Source organism: Phodopus roborovskii, unplaced genomic scaffold (assembly GCF_943737965.1).
Source record: "Phodopus roborovskii unplaced genomic scaffold, PHOROB, whole genome shotgun sequence".
NCBI lineage: Eukaryota > Metazoa > Chordata > Mammalia > Rodentia > Cricetidae > Phodopus > Phodopus roborovskii.
Window position 1 is genome coordinate 3643554 of NW_026126651.1, and position 20777 is coordinate 3664330.

At 42.4% G+C, this 20777-nt stretch overlaps 1 protein-coding gene across 1 annotated transcript in view; it reads right to left on the bottom strand.

The window, feature by feature from the left end:
• Window positions 1–20777, bottom strand: part of Gas2 (growth arrest specific 2) — a 98381-nt gene that overhangs the window by 41740 nt on the left and 35864 nt on the right. Inside the window, exons 4-6 of the mRNA XM_051174262.1 lie at window positions 13116–13179; window positions 7524–7665; window positions 201–308 (exon numbers count right to left, since the gene is read on the bottom strand). Coding sequence (XP_051030219.1) covers window positions 201–308; window positions 7524–7665; window positions 13116–13179 — 314 coding nt within the window. The remainder of the gene's footprint in view (window positions 1–200; window positions 309–7523; window positions 7666–13115; window positions 13180–20777) is intronic.

Below are 20777 nucleotides of genomic sequence, written 5' to 3' on the forward strand. Positions count from 1 at the left end.
AAAGACACGCTCTGTTCTCCAAGCCTTCAGTAACATACGATCACGTCTACTGCTCTGCACACATCCACACCCTACAGCCTCGATGACACCAGAGGGCATTCCTGGCCAGAGGCATCCATGCTCCCCTTGACATTTTCTCTGACCCGGGTTCAAAAACTGCTCATACAGGACAAGATGAGGAGGAGAAAACAGGTCCTTACCCTGATGAAGAGGATCTTCTCTCCCACCCGGTATCGGCCTTGAGAGAGCCGCTCCACACAGAACTTAGTTGGGCACTTGCAGGGAGGATCTTCAGAGATTCTTTTCACCTGAAATAGAGCAGCATGCATGGTTATTGTCCACAGTAAAACCGCCTGTGACTGCCCTCCAAGAGTTCAAACGTGGCTCTTGATCTTAAGTTGATCACTTAAGGCTTGTTCTATATCAGAAACTATGTGAGCATAGGGACTGTGGTGGTTTGGATCCCATAGACTTGGAACAATTAGGAGGTGCGGTCTTGTTGGAGGAAGTGCGTCACTGTGGGGGTGGGCTTGGAGGTCTCATGTTCAAGCTAGGCCTACTATGGCAGTCTTTCAGCTGCCTGCGGATCAAGATGTATAACTCTAAGCTCCTTCTCTAACACCATGTCTGTCTGCATGCCACCATGTCCTGCCATGATGAAAATGAACTAAACCCCTGAAACTGTAAGCCAGCCCCAATTAAATGTTTTCCTTTGTTGTGGTCATGGTGTCTCTTCACAGCAATAGAACCCTGAGACAGGGAGCCTGGCTGAATTGTGAAGACCAGAGTCTGGAGGCAACTTCTGAGGTTCTGAACTTGCAACTGATGGTGACACTGATGATGAGGACAGGTATCAGATGAGATCAGCTGGCATGGCAGTAGCCATGAGCTGCCTGTGGGGTCCATACAGCAAGAGCATTGGAAGGTAAAATACAGCATGCATAGGCTAACCATACTGAGGGCTAGGGCATGGGCACTTGACAAAGAATGTTTCTTCAATATAGTCCTACTATACTAATCCATTTATGTTTGAAGTAAATGAAGAACAAATTATTTTAGGAAACTCTTCTCTGGTTTTGCTTGAAACTCTTGAGATTTTTCTCCTGAAATTTTACCATCAGATCACTCAGATTCATCTGCATTTCAACCCTCTTAGGTATCAAATGTCTTAGCTGACATTTAAAATGAGTAATTAAAACATGAATCTGATTAATATGCTTTCAGAGTTCTCATAAACAGGCATGAATACTATAAATCTTAAGACATATCTTCAGGAAAATTATTTGTTTTCATAATCCAAACTCCTAGAATGTCTTTAAAAGAGAAAGTTTTTTTTTTCAGACAATCCAGAGGAACCCAAATAGCTTATATGTTCAATGTCAATATTTCATCCATAATTCCTTTGACCTATAATCATCTATTAGTAGCCACCATGTTGTAAATATAAGATTAATTCAACAGTTATGAAAGTCAAGATACTTACAGTTGACCATCAAGAAATCCAGCCTATATTTATTTATTTATTCATTCATTCATTTACTCTGTGTTTATATGTATGTCAGTATATGGTATATACACACATATGTCCATGGTGTGTGTGTGTGATGGATGACACTAGGTGATCCCTTCTATCTCTCTCTGCCTTATTCCCTTGAGATTGAGTTTGTCACGGAACCTAGAGCTAGTGACCAGCAAGCACCACGGGTCTTGTCTTCAGCTGGGGTTACAGGACAGGTGTGATGGTCTTTTTATGAAGACCTCATGCTTGATCAGTAAGCACTCTCAAATTTAGGCCATCACTCAAGACCTCCGACATAATTTTTAATGATATAATGACTGGAATTCAATCACTCATTTACCAAGCAAAAACCATGGGGGAAGTAACTTATGAACTCCTTTAACTTTTGTTATAAAAGAATTACACGATGGTTTTGTTAGCATATGATAGGTTCAAGAAGTATGGAAGTAATACATACCTGAGTGAAAACCAGGCATGGTGGAGAAATGCAAGGAAAAAAATTCTTTTCTTAAGAACAACCAAAATGTGCCTCAATGATGCAAACAAATTAATCCTATTTTATTTTGGAAGCGAAAGAACTAATTCAATACGCACATGCCCATCCGTCTCTTCTCACATCCTAAAATTTTCCAACAACACAAGATGGGAGAGCCTAGAGAATTAATACTGGTCAACCATACCATCTCCATGATGGCTTTAGTTCCTTAAAGGTTAAGATAATCTTTTATCACATCTTAAACCCTAGACATAAAACATAGCACTCTAAGGGAACAGTGATGGGAGATGTCATTCTGTATATGTTTCTCATACTGGTTAATGAATAAAGCACTGTTGGCCAATAGGAAAGGGAGATAGGAGGGACTAGGAGACAAGGAGGAAAGAGGAAGGAGTAAGGAGGAGTCAAGATGGAGAGACTGGAGAAGGCAGAACTGCCAGCCGCCTCTCGCTGGTAAGACCACGTGGAAATACATAGAAATGGGTTAATACTTAAGACAGAGCTAGCCGATAAGAAACTAGTAACTGGCCAACAGCATTATATCAAATACAGAGTCTCAGTGCATTAATTGGGGCAGGCGAGGCGGGACAAGACCAGCGGCGGGTGGAAAAACCATACTCCTTACAGAACAGAAGAGTTTAACAGATGGACATCGGGTGCATTCATCATCATAATAACAATGAAATAGATCTTCACAGGACACACGAGGAAATCGCCGGGTCAGAGGAGGCCTGGGTCCAGATGGCCTTAAAGACAACGTTCACTAAAGAAGGAGGGAACAGCTATTGTCAAGTTAGTAATCAGGCCATGGATTGCAAATCTGAGTTTCTGCCATCTTGTTATGGTAATGCTAAAGCAAATGGCAGAAATGATGTGAAATAGTAAAGCAATCCCTTTCTGAACTAGCCATGAGGCCAAGGGTCTGGAGTGCATCTATGCACGATTTTCAGTGCTTTTCTGCACATCTTTCTTCCTACAGATGTTTTGTAAAATGTCACATATACATAAGGTAGTAATGAGTAAGGGTGATATGAAGAAGCAAGGAGACAGTGATGAGATCTTTGTCACCTAGGAGACCAGAGAGCAACAAATTCACGGCCCAAGGCACTGCAACTTACTGAGCAAATTCTCTACTTAAGGAAAACCCTGAGTCTGTATGGGCAATATCCATCTGGCAGGATCCTCAGAAAAAAAAAAAAAACACAGATCCTATTAGTGGCAAAGTAGCACAAGAAACATTTTCTCAAGTGGCCTGCCCTTTCTTCGCCTTCTTCACTACAAAAATAGACTTGTTTGTTTGTAAATCAAAGGCTTTTTTTTTTTTTTTCCTTTTTACAGTTGTGTCAGGGGCAGATGCAAATGCAGAAACAGAAAAGGGCAGCCCAGGGCCAGTGGAAACAAGTTGTTATATTAACAGTGGATGATGACAGCCGGGCTTCTTACATTACCAGGAGGTAACTCTGTCCGCCCGCCAGGTGCTCTGCTCTTGGATCAGAACCCAGCCGGTTTGGGGCTGAAATGAGATTTCAAGAGGGGCCTGGTTCCTCAGAATCATGCTATCTTTCATTCCCAGATGGAGGAAGTTGATGAAGAGAGGGGAGACAGTAAGAGTCATTTCTTAGAACTGCATTCAACTCCCTGTGAGAGCAAGCTCAACACAAGGGAAGGCAAAGAGGCTGCTGGGCCGACCTCAAGCCTATTGTGGCTGGATCAGGACGTAGGGAACAAAGCAATCTGAATGGGCCCTGCTGTGTTTCCTCCGTGAGATCTTGATTAAGGAAGGGGGGCTGTATTGTCCACATGAAAGGTCACCTATTTCCCTGCAGTTCCCCTAAGAATCAGACAAGAAAATGTGAACCAACAAAGGTGGCTTCAGTCCTGGCTCTTTCTGAAGCCCTCTGCTGCAATGCGACCCTCTTGGCACGGGCCTCCCTTCCTTTCTCAATCTTCTCCATTTCTGTTTCCTCTGCTTCCTTCCTTTACTCTTCCATACCCTCCTTTTTATCTTTCTTCCCTTTTGGGGGTAGCATATGATAACTTTGCACAAAACAACCCAGTGCTAATTACACATGGGAGCTTAGAGAATCATCTTTTTTTTTTTTTTTTTAATTCCTTTTCTCCACACATTTATTGTGTTACATCAAGTTCGGTTCTAAATGGCTGCATGTGCCCGGTGTATGGTAAAGTGGTTGTAATGGTAACTGTTCCCTTTTTACCTTAAATAAAGGGGTCTGATTTAAACCATTGATGACACTCAAATTACTTTCCCTTCTGCCCCATTTTCTGTGAGATAAAATATTTCAGTGAAAAACCATCCCTTCAACATAATGCCAAAAAAATCGTTGTAGACTGAAGAATGGGAGAAACTGAAAAACAGGTTCATGTTCTAGTATGCTGGAGAACTCCAGGTGAACTAGCTCTTTTAAGGAGTTCAGCAGAGCCTGCGTGATGTTGGCAAGCTCTCTGAATGCCAGGCAGAGACAGCAATACTCTGCCTTTCTTAATACTAACCTTATCTTTCCCCAAGGGCGCTGGAGTGGTAGTGTTGCTTTAAGCATTCCTTGAGAAGTGCTAGTCTTAAGACTAGCAGTCTCCCTGGCAAGAGGCAGAGATGTGTGCACCCAGCACTGTAAATGTGTCTACTAACACACATCCCCCATTAAACCGATAGTGATATTCTCAAGGTTCATCTGAAGCGCCCCCATAGCTTTCAGCTGGAAGAAGAGACCTCAGCGCCACAGCTTGAGAGCCCTGCTGTCTTCGGTCTCTGTTTTGCTGGTCTTTTGCTCTGAGTTAGAATACTGATGAAACAGGCTCCTATCCCTCTCAGAGTTACTCTGCACCTTGGGGGTTCCCTTTCCCAAGGATGAAGGATGGCTGGCCACGAGACAAGGTGGTGAAGAAATGGGAGCGTCCCTGCTCCTTCCCCAAGGTTCTGACACGAGATCTCAAATGACAGCACCTATTTCCATCTGCAACACAGGAGCGCGGATGGCATGCACTTCAGAAACATGGCCAAATACAGAGAGGAGGCTTCACACGGAGCGTCTGCAACGCGGAGCTGGGTAGGTGGCAAATGGCACACATTTCAGAAGGCATGATCGAACGCCGAGGACAGGGAGGTGACTTTTCATACTGAGCGCCATACCAGGGAGCTGGGTAGATGTAGACTAATAAAGCACCGTACCTGCCTGTGAAAATTAGACTATGTCTTGAGAGGAATGGACACTTAGGCCTCATTAACAACTGCTTCATTGCATACTTACAAATACTTTTGACAACGATAAGGAAGCTGCAACATTGGTGAGAAATGCCAAGAAAAATCTTCAAGTGTGGACTGGAGAAATGGCTCTGTGGGTGAAATACTTGCCATGCAGATACGAAAACCTGAATGTGGATCCTTAACAGCCATGTCAAAAAAGGAGGAGGAGGAGGAAGAAAGGGAAAGGCAGCACATGTCTATAACTGGGTGGGAAAGGAGGCAGGAAGATCCTCACAGCTCTCTGGCCAGCTAGTTGGCCTAAAACAGTGCGCTCCAGGTTTACTGAGAGGCCCTGTATAATAATTAAAAAAAAAGTAATGAGTTATAAAGAATTCTAATGTAGGCCTCTAGCCTCTGCATACATGAACACACATGTGAACATACACACACTCCCCCCAAAGGTACACATACACACAATCTTTTATGGAAGCGGCAAAAACTAAAGATTAAAAGAAAAGTATAAAGAAATATGTTGAAGAACTGACAGGCGCTATCTTAGCGTGGACGAGGTGCTTCAAAGGACAAAGAGTTGGAATACACACTGGGCCCTAACAAGGATGGCATGGGAGGCGTCATTTGGGCAGGGCTTCAGGTGCATCCCAGAGGACCCTATGATAATACTAATCTAACAGTCAAACTTGCATCCCGTCACAGCCTGCTGGTTGCGGGGATACTGGCATAGAGGAATCAAGAGTCTATGGTGAAAGAAAGCAGCAGTAATAGTAGACACGGGCCCTATAATGAGAGCTGCGAGACTCCCCCTGGCTGAGTAATTAACAAGGATAGGTAACGCTAGCCAGACACCGTTCAGGCCAGGCACCGTGGTATAGGGAGGAAGGAATGTGAGTAGATGTCAAGGCTGACAGAGGGGGGGAGCAAGAATGGGTATGGCAGCCCTGAGACACGTTTGTAAGAAGATGGGATTCATGCTAAGTCTAAAGAAAAAGCATAACACACTACGGGAAAAGTGACTCTTAACATAAACAGCGCGCCTTCATTATCATATAACATCATCCAATTACAAACTTTGAAAATGAAGAAGCAAGACATGTGACTGGTCCTAAAAGGATTCCAAAACACCTTCCTGTGGCATGAGAGCTCCCTGGCTCACTCCCGAGTGGAGTGAGCGGCTTTTAAAAACAAATTCAGATTCAAGTGTACTGTATGAGACGCCGTTGTGGGCTAAGCTTAAGTCTGCTGCCTTTGTAGGGACTCACAGCTACTCAGGCAGTTGTTAAGTTTCTGATTTTTAAAATGTATCATGTGGAGAAAAGCAAACGATGGTGCAAGTCTTCTCCTGCATCTGGAAGCGCCCATCAACCACCCTTCCACTCTCTTTCAGCTCAAACCCTCCAGAGGGATGCCTGCAGCTCGGGCAGCCTGCATCCTATCAATGGCCAGCATAAAGATGGCTGGCCAGTCTTCCAAGGACTTTGCTCTCTCTGGCAAGACTATTCCAGTCTTAGGCCTCTCATACAATTATAACCAGTATATGCAAACTTTATATAAGCAACATCAAGACAACTCACGGCTTCTTTTGTTTATTAATGCCTTCTTGGATTTAAGATATGAGCATGGGAATAATTATCTAACACATCATTACAATGAGCAAGGGTTGTTTAATATACCTAGAAACTGCTTATCCTTATAATGAGGATGTCACTGAAGTATGACCTAATCACTAAAAGCCTATGCCTAGAGGACTGCAGAGTAGATAAATCCCAGAATTATACAGACACCCGATAGAACCTAAGCTCCTCTCTTAGCATCACAAAACGTCCAATCTCCACTCCCTCTATTAGCAAGCTTCCTTTCAGACAGAAGAGCTCTCAGGAAGAAATGGTCAACTCTGGCCAATACCAGGCAATCAATAAAGTACGGTCATCTTTCTGTAAGATGCAGTGTCCCCTTCCTCAACCACCCTCAAGATTCTGTGCTTCAGGTTTATATCCATGAAAGGAGGAACAGGGAACAGATAACAACAAGGTTTAAGTGTTTTCAGAGACGCATTTCCTTGGGTTTCAGATACCGTTCAATGGAATTAAGTGGCACTTTGCTTTAAATCACTGGTTCGGCTTGAGTTTCAGGATGAGCTGTAGGAGCACAGATTTTCTCACTGAGTTAAAATGAATTCAAAGGAACTGAAATGCGGTAAGGTCAGACCGATCCGAGAAGGCAGGGGGAGGTTTGTAGTCAGGGAAAACGAAAAACAAGAAACGCTGTCAAGACTTGTAAGCTACACTTACTGCATCGTCCAGCAGGTTCCCAGTACTCTTCTTCCCTGAAGACTTGGATGAAGGAGAAGGCGAAGGAGACGGGGCACAGAGTGTCTCTTCTTGTTCAATTTCTTTTTCCAGCTTTATCAGGCCAGGAGGCTCCACACCATACCTTTCAAAAACATGAAACTGCTATCACACACATCTTACATCAGCGTAACAGCCATACAACATTCTGGATTGTGAGACTACTAACTACTGCCCTCTTACCATGGCATGGACTCTGTGACCCTAAGATGGAACCAGTATTCATGAATTAGCATCCTTGGAGCAGGGAAAAAAATACACGTAACTGCTGTGTAAGTGCACATGCATGGAGGTACGTGATATGATGTGAACATACTCAGTTTAGCATATTAGTGTCTCAGCAGGGAAATTAACTTCAACTTTAAAAAAAAAATAGAACTGACGATACTGGTGCTATAATTAAAGTCTCATTTAAAATATAAGTTTGTTAATGATAGAGATTAAAACAGATGGTTGGTATCAAAATTAAAGCATCAGAACCCCAGTTAGATAAAGAAGTAACTGATTCTACAAAGCTGTTCATTTCTTATACACCGAGAGCAATACATGTAGGATATCACAAGCAAAACAGCACAATAAAAGCACAAACATTATTACAAGGAAAGGAAACAAGAATCATTCAGAACAACAATGTATGAACTGTACAGAAGGAGAGGGAGGGAGGGATGGGCAAGGCAGACCCTGATAGTGTATCTCCCACAATCGGGGTTTTCTTAATTAAAAATTAAAGATGTACTGGGTTTTATAGGTCCATATCAACTGGGCTTAGTAGGGGGCACCAAAGATAATTCTAGAACTTGACTACTGTGAGGCATTTAGAAAACAGTGTAGGCATACACTTTCATTAACAGAAAGATGAATATCTGCAGAAGACTGAGACAGGACAGAATCTCAAATGAGGGCGGCCGTTGTCAGTTTGTCGATATATTATTGTAAAGGAGAGAAAATACCGCTTGGTGATTAAAAGATCGTTGTGAACCAGTGTGGCAGAGCACACTTGTGTCCCCAGTACTTGGGAGATAGACACATGATGACGTTAAGTTTGGGACCAGTCTAGACTAGTTGGAGGGACCCTGATTCCAGACAAAACAGGAAGTTACACATAGGACAGAAAACAAATAGTCTATGAGCAGAGTAAATGCTTACACTGGGCTTATTACTTTTGGTTGAGCACTGTCAATTCAGGAGCCATTAGAAAACCTCGTGTGTGTCCTCCTGCTGGGGTTTGCTACTCAACAGATGTCACTGCACATAAGTGCAGTGCAAATTTCTAGGGAGGGAGTTTTCTTCCTGGTCATGTTTTGTCCGCACAGAGGGGGCCCAGTTGGTTTAATTCCTGGCCTCTTAGCTCATTACCCACTCCTCCCCCTGAGAGGGAAGGGCATGGTTATGTTGATCATGCGTGACTTGGTTTACAGTGCCAGGAAGAAGGACCCAAGCCCCAAACTGCTTCATCCTTGCTGATGGCCTAATTCTAGAGTCCAGTTATAGACACTCAGCAGGCCCTGATGACTGGAGCCTTTTCAGTCATAAAGGAAACACTTGATGATTTATCTGCCTTTCTTTTTTAATTTTTTTTCTCAGAATTTGAATGATGAAAAGGGCTCTGTGAATCCAATGCCTTTTGAGAGCTGCAAAGCTTATGTAAGAATTCAGGACAAATAGCTTACAGTGTTGCAAAAGCCTCTAATCTATTATTTTTGTTCCATAATGAGAAAAGTTGCACTAAAGATCTAGTCACCACATTTCACATTCCTAACCCTTTGTACTTATAAACCAATCAATGCATTGTTATAAGACACTCAATGCACTCCAGACTCTGTCACAGCAGAGGACAGCATGGCTGATTCACAACACCCCACAGCTCTTCTATGAACAGGCCAGAGGGACTTAGGAAGGCCACACTCTTAAGTGCTGTAGACATCTGTGGATTCTTAGCTCCAACAGGGTCTAAAACTCGCTTGTGTTGACTGTTCTCAAGAGAACAGTACAAACCTGGTTGTGAGTATGGAGAAATCCACCGTGATCCCAGCCAACTCCATGTCAAATGTAAGTGGAAATACCACATTTGAAAATATCAAAAAGATTGGAAAATATTTCGTTTTTAACTGAAGGTGGATAAAGGCTGATTCCCAAGAATAAATTGCAAACACTGTCTAAAAAAAATAGCAAATATGCTGTTCAAGTAGCAACAGGTTCAACTTGTGTCCAACACAAAACAAACAGGCCAGTTTGAATAAAACTGGTAACAAGCTCACTCATGGAAAATGTTTCCTTGGACATACTTCCTTACCCGGGAAAGCTGAAAACGAGCTGTGCTGCTGACACAGAGAGTCAGCACTGGTCCTGGAATTTTTGCTTACATTGGCTTTTGAATTTTTAAAGCTGTTCAGGGTAGAGTCGGCCAGTACTGGAATGCACACCTGAATATGACTCATTGGCTTCCTGTCAGTCTGGAGGTGTCAGCAGGCTGGAAATCATGACCCACCTCCAAGGATGGAGACTTGCATGTGCAAGCCAATTTAGCCATAAATGCATTTTCTGCTCTTCAAAGGCTGCCTTGGTTTAGTGTCAGTGATACCTTCTATATCTCTCCACATGTCCATTCTTTCTATAAGGTTTTCACAAATTAATGTTTCTCCTTCTTTTCCGAGAACGAGGTGTTAGAACGTTGAGGACAAAGGGGTTTCCTAATCTCAACTCCAATAGAGGTCTAACTGAAGTCACCAAGAATGCTGAATTCACTAAAGCCAAGTCCTGGTTCCTGCAGGGCCCAGAAATACAGACATAGCGCAAATACTCAGACGCTGGACACTTACTTTCATCTCATCAAAAAGTAACAAGTCAGGGAGTCTTGGGATGGGTGACTGCATGGGGAGGGTACGGGAATGGGTCTTGCACTTTTCTGGCACAGGATGTGGTGTTTGAGATTAGGCTAACTGAAATTATTACACCATCAAACTCATTCCTGACCCAGAAAATATATTCAAACTATTTAGTAGACTGTACTTTCCAACCAAAGACATCTGTGTTCCATTGTAGTAGGGTTGGGGGACAAATTTTACAGACTAATGAAACTCCCTCTTTCTAAGGCATGTAACAGATGGTACATAGAATCCTGCCAGATAATTTTGCCCCATTTTCCTTATTTTAGGGCAATGTAAACTTAGACGTGTATGAGGGAAATGCCCCAGCCATGGGAAACGACACATAAACTCCCAGCAGTCCTTGCAGATCCTCCACGTGAATCAATTAGTGATCTTAACACACGATCACGTTTCTTTTAAGTAACATTTCATAAGGCCATGACTGAAATTGAAGATTAAAGAAAATGTTCTCAAAATATTTCCTTTGAAGAGTTGTAAACTTATTCTGGATCAAGGAATACCAAAACCCAAAGATATGAGATGATGCAGTATGCTGCTGATACCCAACCCTGACACAAACTATCATCTCAGAAAACTTCATTCTTATCATGAATAAAACTGCAATCCTGTAATCTGAGAAGATGCTGAAATTTTCATCATTTCTTTCTTTATTTTGTAAAAGCCAATACTAAAATACTGGTCAAAGGAATCTTTTGACTTTGTTGAGTTGCTTTGGTTAATGTCATATATCTTGCATGCAGAAATGTATATCTTTTTGGAATACTAGCAGAAAAATGTTGCCTTCCGACAATGACAGCTCTGTTTAGTTAAAAACCAAAGACGTTTTGCCATGAGAATGAAAGTACTGTCAGCATCACACTGTCCAGATTAGCTCCAGTTCTTGACGGAGTACTGCCAAGTGTCTCCAGGCAGAAGAATAGAGCAGAGGCTCAGAAATACTCCCAGAGTCATTTATCAAGTGATGCTGATACTCTTAGGAGCATGCATGTGAAGTCTAGAGGTACCATTCAGAGTGGGCTATAAGAAGGCATTCCGTTTTTTAAAAATAGAAAACTCAAGAAATGTCAGGAACTTTGGCAAGATCAAAGTAATCTTTATGGAAGGAGAATGTGATTTCTGAGTGTGCTCTGAGAACCACTCCTAGTTTGAGCTGAAACTGCTAACATGTGTTAATTTGTGTGAGCTGAAACTGCTAACATGTGTTAATCTGTGTGAGCTGAAACTAACATGTGTTAATCTGTGTGATCTCCAGCAATGGATACAGGGGAGGCAGGAGTGACTTCAAGCGTCCAAATCTACTTAACCTGAGTCAGAGTTTATATGTGAAATGAGACGAGGTGTCTGTGTGCGTGCGTGTGTGTGCGTGTGTGTGTGTGCGTGTGCGCCTCTGTGTGTGTGTGTGTGTGTGTGTGTGTGTGTGTAGGGTGTCTTTCCTTCATGCTATCCTACTTCAGGAATTTCCAGTAAAACCAAACAAATATCTCAGATGTGTTCAGAAAGAAACAAATACAAATAGACATTTTTTTTTTAAACCTGTATAACAGTTTATCTGACTGGCCTGCAAGTTGGTTTGGGTAACAGGGTCCTTTCTTCAACTTCCTTAGCTGTAATAGCTATGATTACTTGTTTTTGTTCTCTCCTACATTAAAAATTTTAATAACACATCTTTCTATAAGCACAAAGGGGGCTGGACCAGACTAGTCTTGAACTCACAGAGATCTGCCTACCTCTGCCTCCCGAGTGCTGGGATTAAAGGCGTGCGGCACCAACGCCCAGCATGAGAAATAAATGGTTTAAGGTTAAAAGCATGCACTGCTTTGACAGAGGACCCATGCCTGGTTCCCGGCACCCACACAGGTTGACACAGCTGCCTATAACTTCAACTCCAGGGAATCTGACAACCTCTTTTGGTCTCTGCAGGCACCGGGCACCTGCACAGTCACAGACCTCCACAAAGACGTACACGCATACACTTACTTTAAAAATAAGAAAATAAATCTTATTAAAAAAAAAAAACTTGTGTCTTTCTTTGCTAACAACAGAAAATGACATGAAAATTAGCCCCATTCAATTGAGAAGTGAAAGCTCTGAGGGATTAAAAAAAAGAGTAAGAGAATCAGGATGAAGACTAAAATTATTAAACAGAAAACAAGGGATGAATGAATGGGGAGGGAAGTGTCACGCATAGCTAAGTGGCAATAAGCACTTCCTTCTTTTGCAGAGGGCCCACACCGGGCAGATCACAACTGCCTGTAATTCCAGTTCCAGGGAGTCCAATACCCTCTTCTGGAGTCTGGAGGCATCTCCACACACAGCACACAAGCAGACAAGCAGTCACACAATACAAACATAAGTAAAAATAAATGCATAAGCTTTAAAAGCACAGACGTTATACCCCATATCCCATCGAGATATGACAGGGAACGCACTTAATTAAATGATATCAATGTCATCTTAGGCAAAGACTGTCCTGGCCATATGGTTACAGTGTTGCGAGTACTAGAGGTGTTCTCAAGATGACCCAAGGGAGTCCATTTGCTAAACGGTTTCTTCGCATCCAGTTTGAATTTCAACAATGAGAAGCCTGAATGCTTTTGTTGCCTGAGATGTGCCTGTGCCTTGACATGATAGAGGAGGTCTTACCTACCTGGCTGCGATCCGGCCAAGCTCTAGCAAACAGAGACACACTTCTCGGGGCTGTTTGTGCAGAACTGGAAGACAAGGCAGATGTATACAACTTTACAACAGACCTCATTCCAAACCCTCAACTGAAGGTACTTTCTAAAACTCCACCTATACTGTGTCCCAAATCCTACTGGTCCAATGAGCTCTCACTGTAAAAACACTATCTTTAATTAGTTAATATTAGTAGATCCATATTGGATACACATGTAGCAGTAACTATGATATAAGGAAGAAAACTAAACATAGCACACACAAAATTATGTTGCAAGAATTAACCTTTTGGATACATTGGGTACACTCCCGATTCTTACATCAAATTGAATTAATAAGGATAGATTTATAAACAATGAGTCTTTGTTCACCTCCAAATAAAGGCAGACATCAAATGGGTCCTCCAACTTGGTGCTCCCTCCTATTCGATAATTGATGGTTTAGAAAGAGATACACCTCCCTGACCAGATTCTTAATCCGTGCGAATATAAACAATGTCACACCAAGTGGCATTGCCCATCAAATGAGCCACTGAGAAGCCTTTCCTGAGCTGCCACTTCTGTATTATATGACAGTATTGCACCATGAAACTGTTCTGTGGATGGGTTTGAGCAGTTCAGCAATGCAGACAACACTTACTTGCATTTCTGAGCCCACAAGAGGAGCTTGTTCTATCCTCCTAACCAAGGTTTGGGCATTTAAAAAATGTTATATTAAACACTGAATGAGATAATGTAACGAAATTTTACATGGAGAAAAGCCTTCACAAAATTATTATTCTATATTTACTTAATCTAAATATTCTAATTTCTTGTCTCCACTCATTATGTAATAGCAAAATTTAATCCAAAGATAACAACAGCATTTGTTTGGAGTAGATATGAATAGTAAATATATTTGTATTTGGGCTATTAAAATTTGTGATTTCATTTGGCATAAATGGACATTTAAATTAAGTATTATTATTATTTGTTTATAAAATGCTGCTTCTAAACTTTAAAAAAAAAAACCTCATCAGAAATGCTTACTAAAAACATAAGTTATCATGGAAAACCTGAAATAAAAAATATATACGTTACTAATAAGCAAAGTTTGGTTTTAGTTGACCAATGGAGAACTGTCACAAAGCCTCACTAAGGGAGCCTTGAACAGTTCCTAACTAACTAAAGAGTCTTTACATGAGTACACGGCATCTTCCAGGCGCAGATGCGCCAGCCACGTGCTGCTGGGATGACATGAAGCCCTAATGTGGTGAATCGACTTCAATGCAATTGCTTTGGAAATGTGATGTTACACCAAAAGTAATGTGCCAGAACGTTGACAGGCATCACAGAAACAGAAGCAAAATACTAAAACTGATCTACGACATCCGTTTCTTCAGATTCTAACTTTTTAAGTGTGACACTAAAATAACAAAGTGGAGCGCTGAGGGGGAACAAACGAGCGTGAGATGAGGAAGGAGGACTTTCAGAGCCCTGCTGATTCCTTCATCTTCACTGAAAGCTCCAGGGCCTTTAGGTATGACTTCAGGCATGTCTGGATGAAAACAGCATCAAGATGCTAGTGGCCAGAGGAAGTGTGTCCACTTGCAGGCAATGACTAACTCTAAAAAAAGCAATACCTCACACAACTGTCAGGAGTCCTGGCATTCCGACGACTTGGTGTGGAAACAGGAATATCACACAGAAATGAAATTTGATTTGAAGAGGACCAGCGATGGGGATAATATGAGAAATTTCATGTGAAGGATACATCATTATTACACATCACCTGGTTTCCTCATTTGTCAACAAGATAAGACATTTTGTATGCCAAACTTAAATGTTGACTCCACATAGAGACTTGTGAGAAAATCAGTTTGGCCTACTGGAGTAAGTTCAGCCACTGCCCTCCTCTCCCCATCATCATCTTAATACAACTGGTCCAGAGACTCCAAAAGAAACAAAACTCTCTAAGATGGGAGAGGATATGGAAAGGGGGGATGAATGAAAACAAAAAGGAGAGAGAGAGCCACAACAAGATCCATAACTATGCATAGAAACCTAAAAATTAACACAAAACACATAAAACAGAATGACATTTCTGAGGAGGAATTTCACAGAAAGCCTGAGCTTGAGTCCCAAGTTCTCATGGAATGGTTATCCTTATATAAAGCAATACTAAAATTGCTTCAAATTTTTATAGTTATAAATTATTGTCTTCTGTTATAAGGGCTTATTGAATATTGACTAGACTCCGACTAAAATGGTCCAAAATAAAACACTGAAAAGCAAAACAAAACTAAAAGTAGAGCAGACTAAGAAGAAAACACAGTGAATGACGACTTGCAGAACTGACTGATACACTGAGTTGCACAATGCGCAGTCTCCACATGTGTGAGTCCTCCACCACTTTATGGGGTGGAACGGCCTTGTGGGAATAGTTACTATAAAAAAAAATCGAGAAGGATAGACTGCCTAGCATTTTTAGAAATGATGAGAATTTAGCTTATTCAATAAGCAAAGCACACCACTGTAGAACCAGATTTAGAACCCTTCAGAAGCGTACGTGTGTGTACTAAACACAGGAGTCAGCCTTGACTTTGACCCCTCAGCAAGCTCTACTCTGAAGGGATGAGACCCAAAGAGGGCTGTGGGTGTGTATCCAAGCTGAAAGGTGTGGTGTGAGTGTGAGCCCTCGAGGGTGTTACCTGCATTATACGGGGGAGCAATTCTTGGAGTTCTCTGTGGGGAATTACATAAAATAACACAGTGCTGAGCATAGTACTCAGCACACAGGAAACACTGGCCTGTGGGCAGCTCTCCTCTTCATCATTACAGTTTTGGTTGTTATTAATTATTTGCCTAGGAAGATTATCTTCATTTGTTTGAGCCAATTACATTAATTCACTTTTGTTTGTACCTGCGATCATTTTATTGTTCCCTTGCAGTGAAACAGTTATTATATTCAGTGGTTAAAAAAATTCTACAATGGAAAAATAAACCCTTTTGGTTGGGAAATGCTAATTTAGAGCATCCTACGGAAATGAGTATTATTAATTTTATGAGCTGATATACATATACTTTAGCTAGTACAAGCTTGTGCCAGTTGTAAGTCTAAGTAATAATTACATTTATCCAGAAGTCATGTTTAAGACCTAAACTCCTTGACATTGGTTTTCTTAAGAATAAAACAGCTCAGTAGAGCCCATTTTCAGTACTTGACCTGGATGTATTAGGTGCATCCTGCATGTTTTGGGATGAATGAACTGTAAGTCTGTCTCTAAGACCGCCTAGCATGCTATGAGAGCTGAGGGTCCTCCTTTGTTACCTGCACTCTCCATTTCAAACATTTCCTCAGTTGCTTCAATAGAAACGTCTACTAAAACTCGCAGTAGGAAGTATTTCCACCACTCTACCACAGCGGTAATCTGGGCCTTTCTTTGAGTTAGTGGTAGACACAGGATTTCCTCCTGCTTTGTTTCTCTTTAAAACAAACAAGACAGCTCTCAGTTTTCTGGTAATTATTATATGAAACAGCTGCACCATCAGAGGCTTTTTACAAAATACTCAAAGCCTTAAGAAGAAAGTCTGACACCGAGTTTCCCTAGGAAAGGCATCCCAGACCGCAATGGGATACACGTGAATCAGGAGTGATGGTGGACACCTTTAATCCGAGCACTCAGGAGGCAGAAGAAGGAACATCTCTGTAAACTGGAGGCCAGCCTAGTCATTTACAGGCCAGCCAGGATATATAACAGTGAGAGCCTTCCCTCCATGGTCCATTCCTCCCCCCCCCCCACAAAAAAAAGCATAAGAGACTTTAGTTTATAACCTAGATTGAATGCTACTCATCCCAGGAATAGAACCTGACTTTAAATGTCACAAAGTCTTCAAGAACAAAGTACAGGAGACTGTGTATGTACAGTTTAGCAACCTATATTAAGCTTTAACAAATGGACAAATAAAGAAAAGTACAAAAAGTTTGGTGTCCACTTGGTTTTTGTACAAGTAAAGGTTACAATATTTAGGGCAACTTAGAAAACTATCTTTAGTTTCTTATTTAGAAAAAAAAAACTGGATCAAAATATTATTGGCATATTGTTTTCAAATTAGGAACGTATCATAAATGTGTGGCTAAATGCCATCTTACGGTAGAGAGCAAGTCCTACTAAATCAGAGGAGGAGGTAGGGAAAGAAACTGAAAGGGGGAAGGGCGGGCTCTCTGCTCGGGGCTGCTGCTGTGTCTTCTGCTTCTCCCTTCTGAAAGAATCCCATGGCCCAGAATCAACGCTAGTGTCATTTCCTTGCTGGTGAGATGCGGTCCAGAGGTTAACAGTACAGGCATCACGCGGGAGCTTTCAGGAGCATGCCCCGCCCTTACTGATCACCATCTGTTCTTCCTCACACTTCACAGGTGATGACTGACAAGTACGGAAACCAGTGTGTTAGTCAACATTATGACATCAAAAGCTCCTTTCATAACTTCTTTATTTACTAAAGGTATGTTAGCGTGTGGTGGTTTTATGAGGCATCCTCTACCTATGTGAAATACAAGTCGTGCTGGGTGCGATGACTTGGTGGATTTTGTGGGTATTTCACACTTGTTGTGGTCTATATAATCAGAGGCTAGGGGCCAGGAAAGTAGAGAGTCAGCCACAAATTGTTCCCTGGGTATTATCATCCTGGGTATACTCACAGAGACATCTAATGTAATCATAAGAGCTGCCGAGGGCAGCCGTCTATGAGGTACAGAACAAATCTAAAGGGTTGAGTGCCTAGAACTAAAAGCTAACAAACACAATTGGTCTGCAGCTAAGAAGGGGGCTCTCAGGGGTCACTGACGCTAGGTGTGATGGCTATCATTAATTGTTAACCTGGTGTCTAGGAGACCGTCCTTCTGGCCCACTTGTGAACAGTTGTCCGGAGTAAGGTTAGCCTCAGAGAAGATCTGTGAGAGACTGTCTTCATTGAGTTGGTTGATACAGGAGGACTAATCTTAACTATGGGAGGGGCCATTCTCTGTGCAGGAATCCTAGGCTTTCTAAACGGGGAGGGCAAGCTGAGCATGCGCGTGTGTATCGGTTCATGGTGCGCTGGTTTTCCTGTTATGTCCATTGGTGTTTTGGCCATGTGTATCTTGGTGAAGATACTGGGGCTCCTGAGCTGTGGGTGCTGGGAATTGAACCCGGGTCCTCTGGAAGCCCAGCCAGTGCTCTTAACCACTGCGCCATCTCTCCAGCCACCTTGGTCTCTCATGTCCCTGCCTCTGTGACTTCTCGGCCATATATACCGTAACCTGGAATTCTGAGCCAAATAAACCTGTCGCCCTAAGTTTGCTTTGGCCAGGGTGTTCTAGTAGAGCATCAGAAAACTAAGACATCACATGGCCGAAGAGTTCCATCAATTCAGTGGTTTTCTAAGACAGAATGGGGCACCCACACAAATAATATAAAAACCGTGTTCACACGTGTTCTCATCCATGAGGAAGCGCTGTAGGATGGAACGGATGTAGTGAGGTTGGATCAAGAAATGTACTGGAACCCAGGGTTCCTTTCTCTAGCGCACAGCACTCGGAGTGGCGATCAGGGCAAGGGCATCTAAGTTGGTTTTATTTACACTTATTTTCCTTTTACTTAAAATAATCCAACTTTACGAGTTTATTCAAACTATTCATTTCCATAAAGGGGGTACAGTGTTTGGAGGTGAGCAAAGCAGAATTTGAATCTTGGATCCGGCAATTAGTAGCTATAACGTGGGGGTAGCAAATGATTTAATTCTCCCCGTCACGGGCTTCTGCTTGTGCAGTGACATCGGCTGGCGGAGTACACAGGGCAACACCGTTGCTGTGCTCAGGTGCCCTTGATGAGCACAGAGATGGAACCATAAAACCTGGGCCAATGAAGACTCCCGCCCTGGAAAAGCTACAGTCGTCCACTCAACTCCGGTTCTCCCAAGCTCCTGAAAACTGCTACCCAGGAAGCAACTCAACAGTCTCCTTAAGCTCGGTGTTGCTGTCCTGGACATTTTCCTAGGCACTGTGCACTCAGCCAGTTCTGATAAGGGCTGCCTGGGTTCAAACAAAAGCTAACTCGGGGATGGTGCCACATGCCTGTAGTCCCAGCGCCTAGCCGTGGGGTCTGCGGGGCTAGGTATTCTAATCCCTCTCAGCTACAGAATGAGGCCCCCCAGGTTGGCTTGAACCACTTAAGACCATCCTCACGAGAAAAGGAACAAAAACAAACAAAACATAATGAAACAAAGACATGGATTAAAATGCTAAACCAGTGTTTTTCAAATAAAAGGCATTTCTAAAAGAAATCCAAAACAAAATGATCATGGGGGGGGGGGAGAAAGGTAAAATGAAAATAAACAACCTAGAGCTAAATCAGCCCCGTTGAATTGTTGCCCTGCACTAATACCAACAACTAGCAAACAAGACTATTGGCTTGGTTTAGCCCATAGACATATTCTCCCGGTTCTCAATGCACACAGAAACAAGAGCAAGGATGGGGGTGGGTGCGTCTCACAAGGGACGCAGGCCTCAGGGATCTTTCCCATGCAGCCAGTGACCACGCAGTGCAGGCGGGGTGGGGACTGTTAGTCTTGGACTCCTCAAGGTCCGTTTCACTTTAGTGAGGCCATAGCTTTGCCGTGGTAACAATCTGGAATCACAGAGATCACAGGCTCTGTATAAAACCCTGCCGGTCACAGTGATGTACGGAAAGAACAGAAACCACACGACCAGCACAGACACAGGGAACCACAGTTAAAGAGTGACGGCCACAGGAGCCACACACAGCACGCTACACGGCAGAGAGCAAACCCGGCTCTCGGTGGGCGCGCAGGCTCTTTCTCTGGGAAACAGGTGAATACTCATTGTGCTCCAGGTCCTACAATCAGCCAACAACACTGATATTAACACAAGTGCAGGTAGCAAAAACGTGTGCTTTCAGGGTTCCGCGAGATAAGAAAAGCGTGTACAAACAGAGAAAGTCGAGCTTGTCTGCAAAAATGCAATTGGCATATTCTGAAGCAGTTTGCTGCTGCAGGTGCAGGTAACCCTTATGAATAAGAAAACAATTTATACTTTAAAAGCCTTAGAAAAATCACGGAAGTGCAGCAATTTTCTGACAGAATTTAAAAATATTTTAAACGGGGATCAAGTCAAATATTTCAGACCTTAATTGAAATGAGTCACATTGAAAATAACCGGTGTCATTTTAAAGGTGGTTAAAACACCTAAATTGACATTTGAAAATTCACTGATTATTGATAGAAGGATTATTGACAAATACAGTCTAATAATCTTTACATAATCTCTTTGAAATAAAAAATATTTTCAACTCTTTTGTGTTATTAACTATCCATGGTTAAAAATCCACTAAAATGACAAATGGGGAATTACTGTGATAGAGAACTGATGAACAATAAACTTTTAAATTCAAAGGAGTATCCATGGCCATCTTTTTCATGGAAAACACAACCATAGACACTGAGAAGGCCTGATGGAGCCTGATATCAGTCTCATTGAATCAGCCAGGGTAGGGTAGGCGTCTCATGGAGACAATCAGAGCTAGAGCTCCACCAACTATGCAGAAACACAGACTTGTGTGCCATGGTTCCAAACAGTTCTCAGTCACCTGGACTCTGTC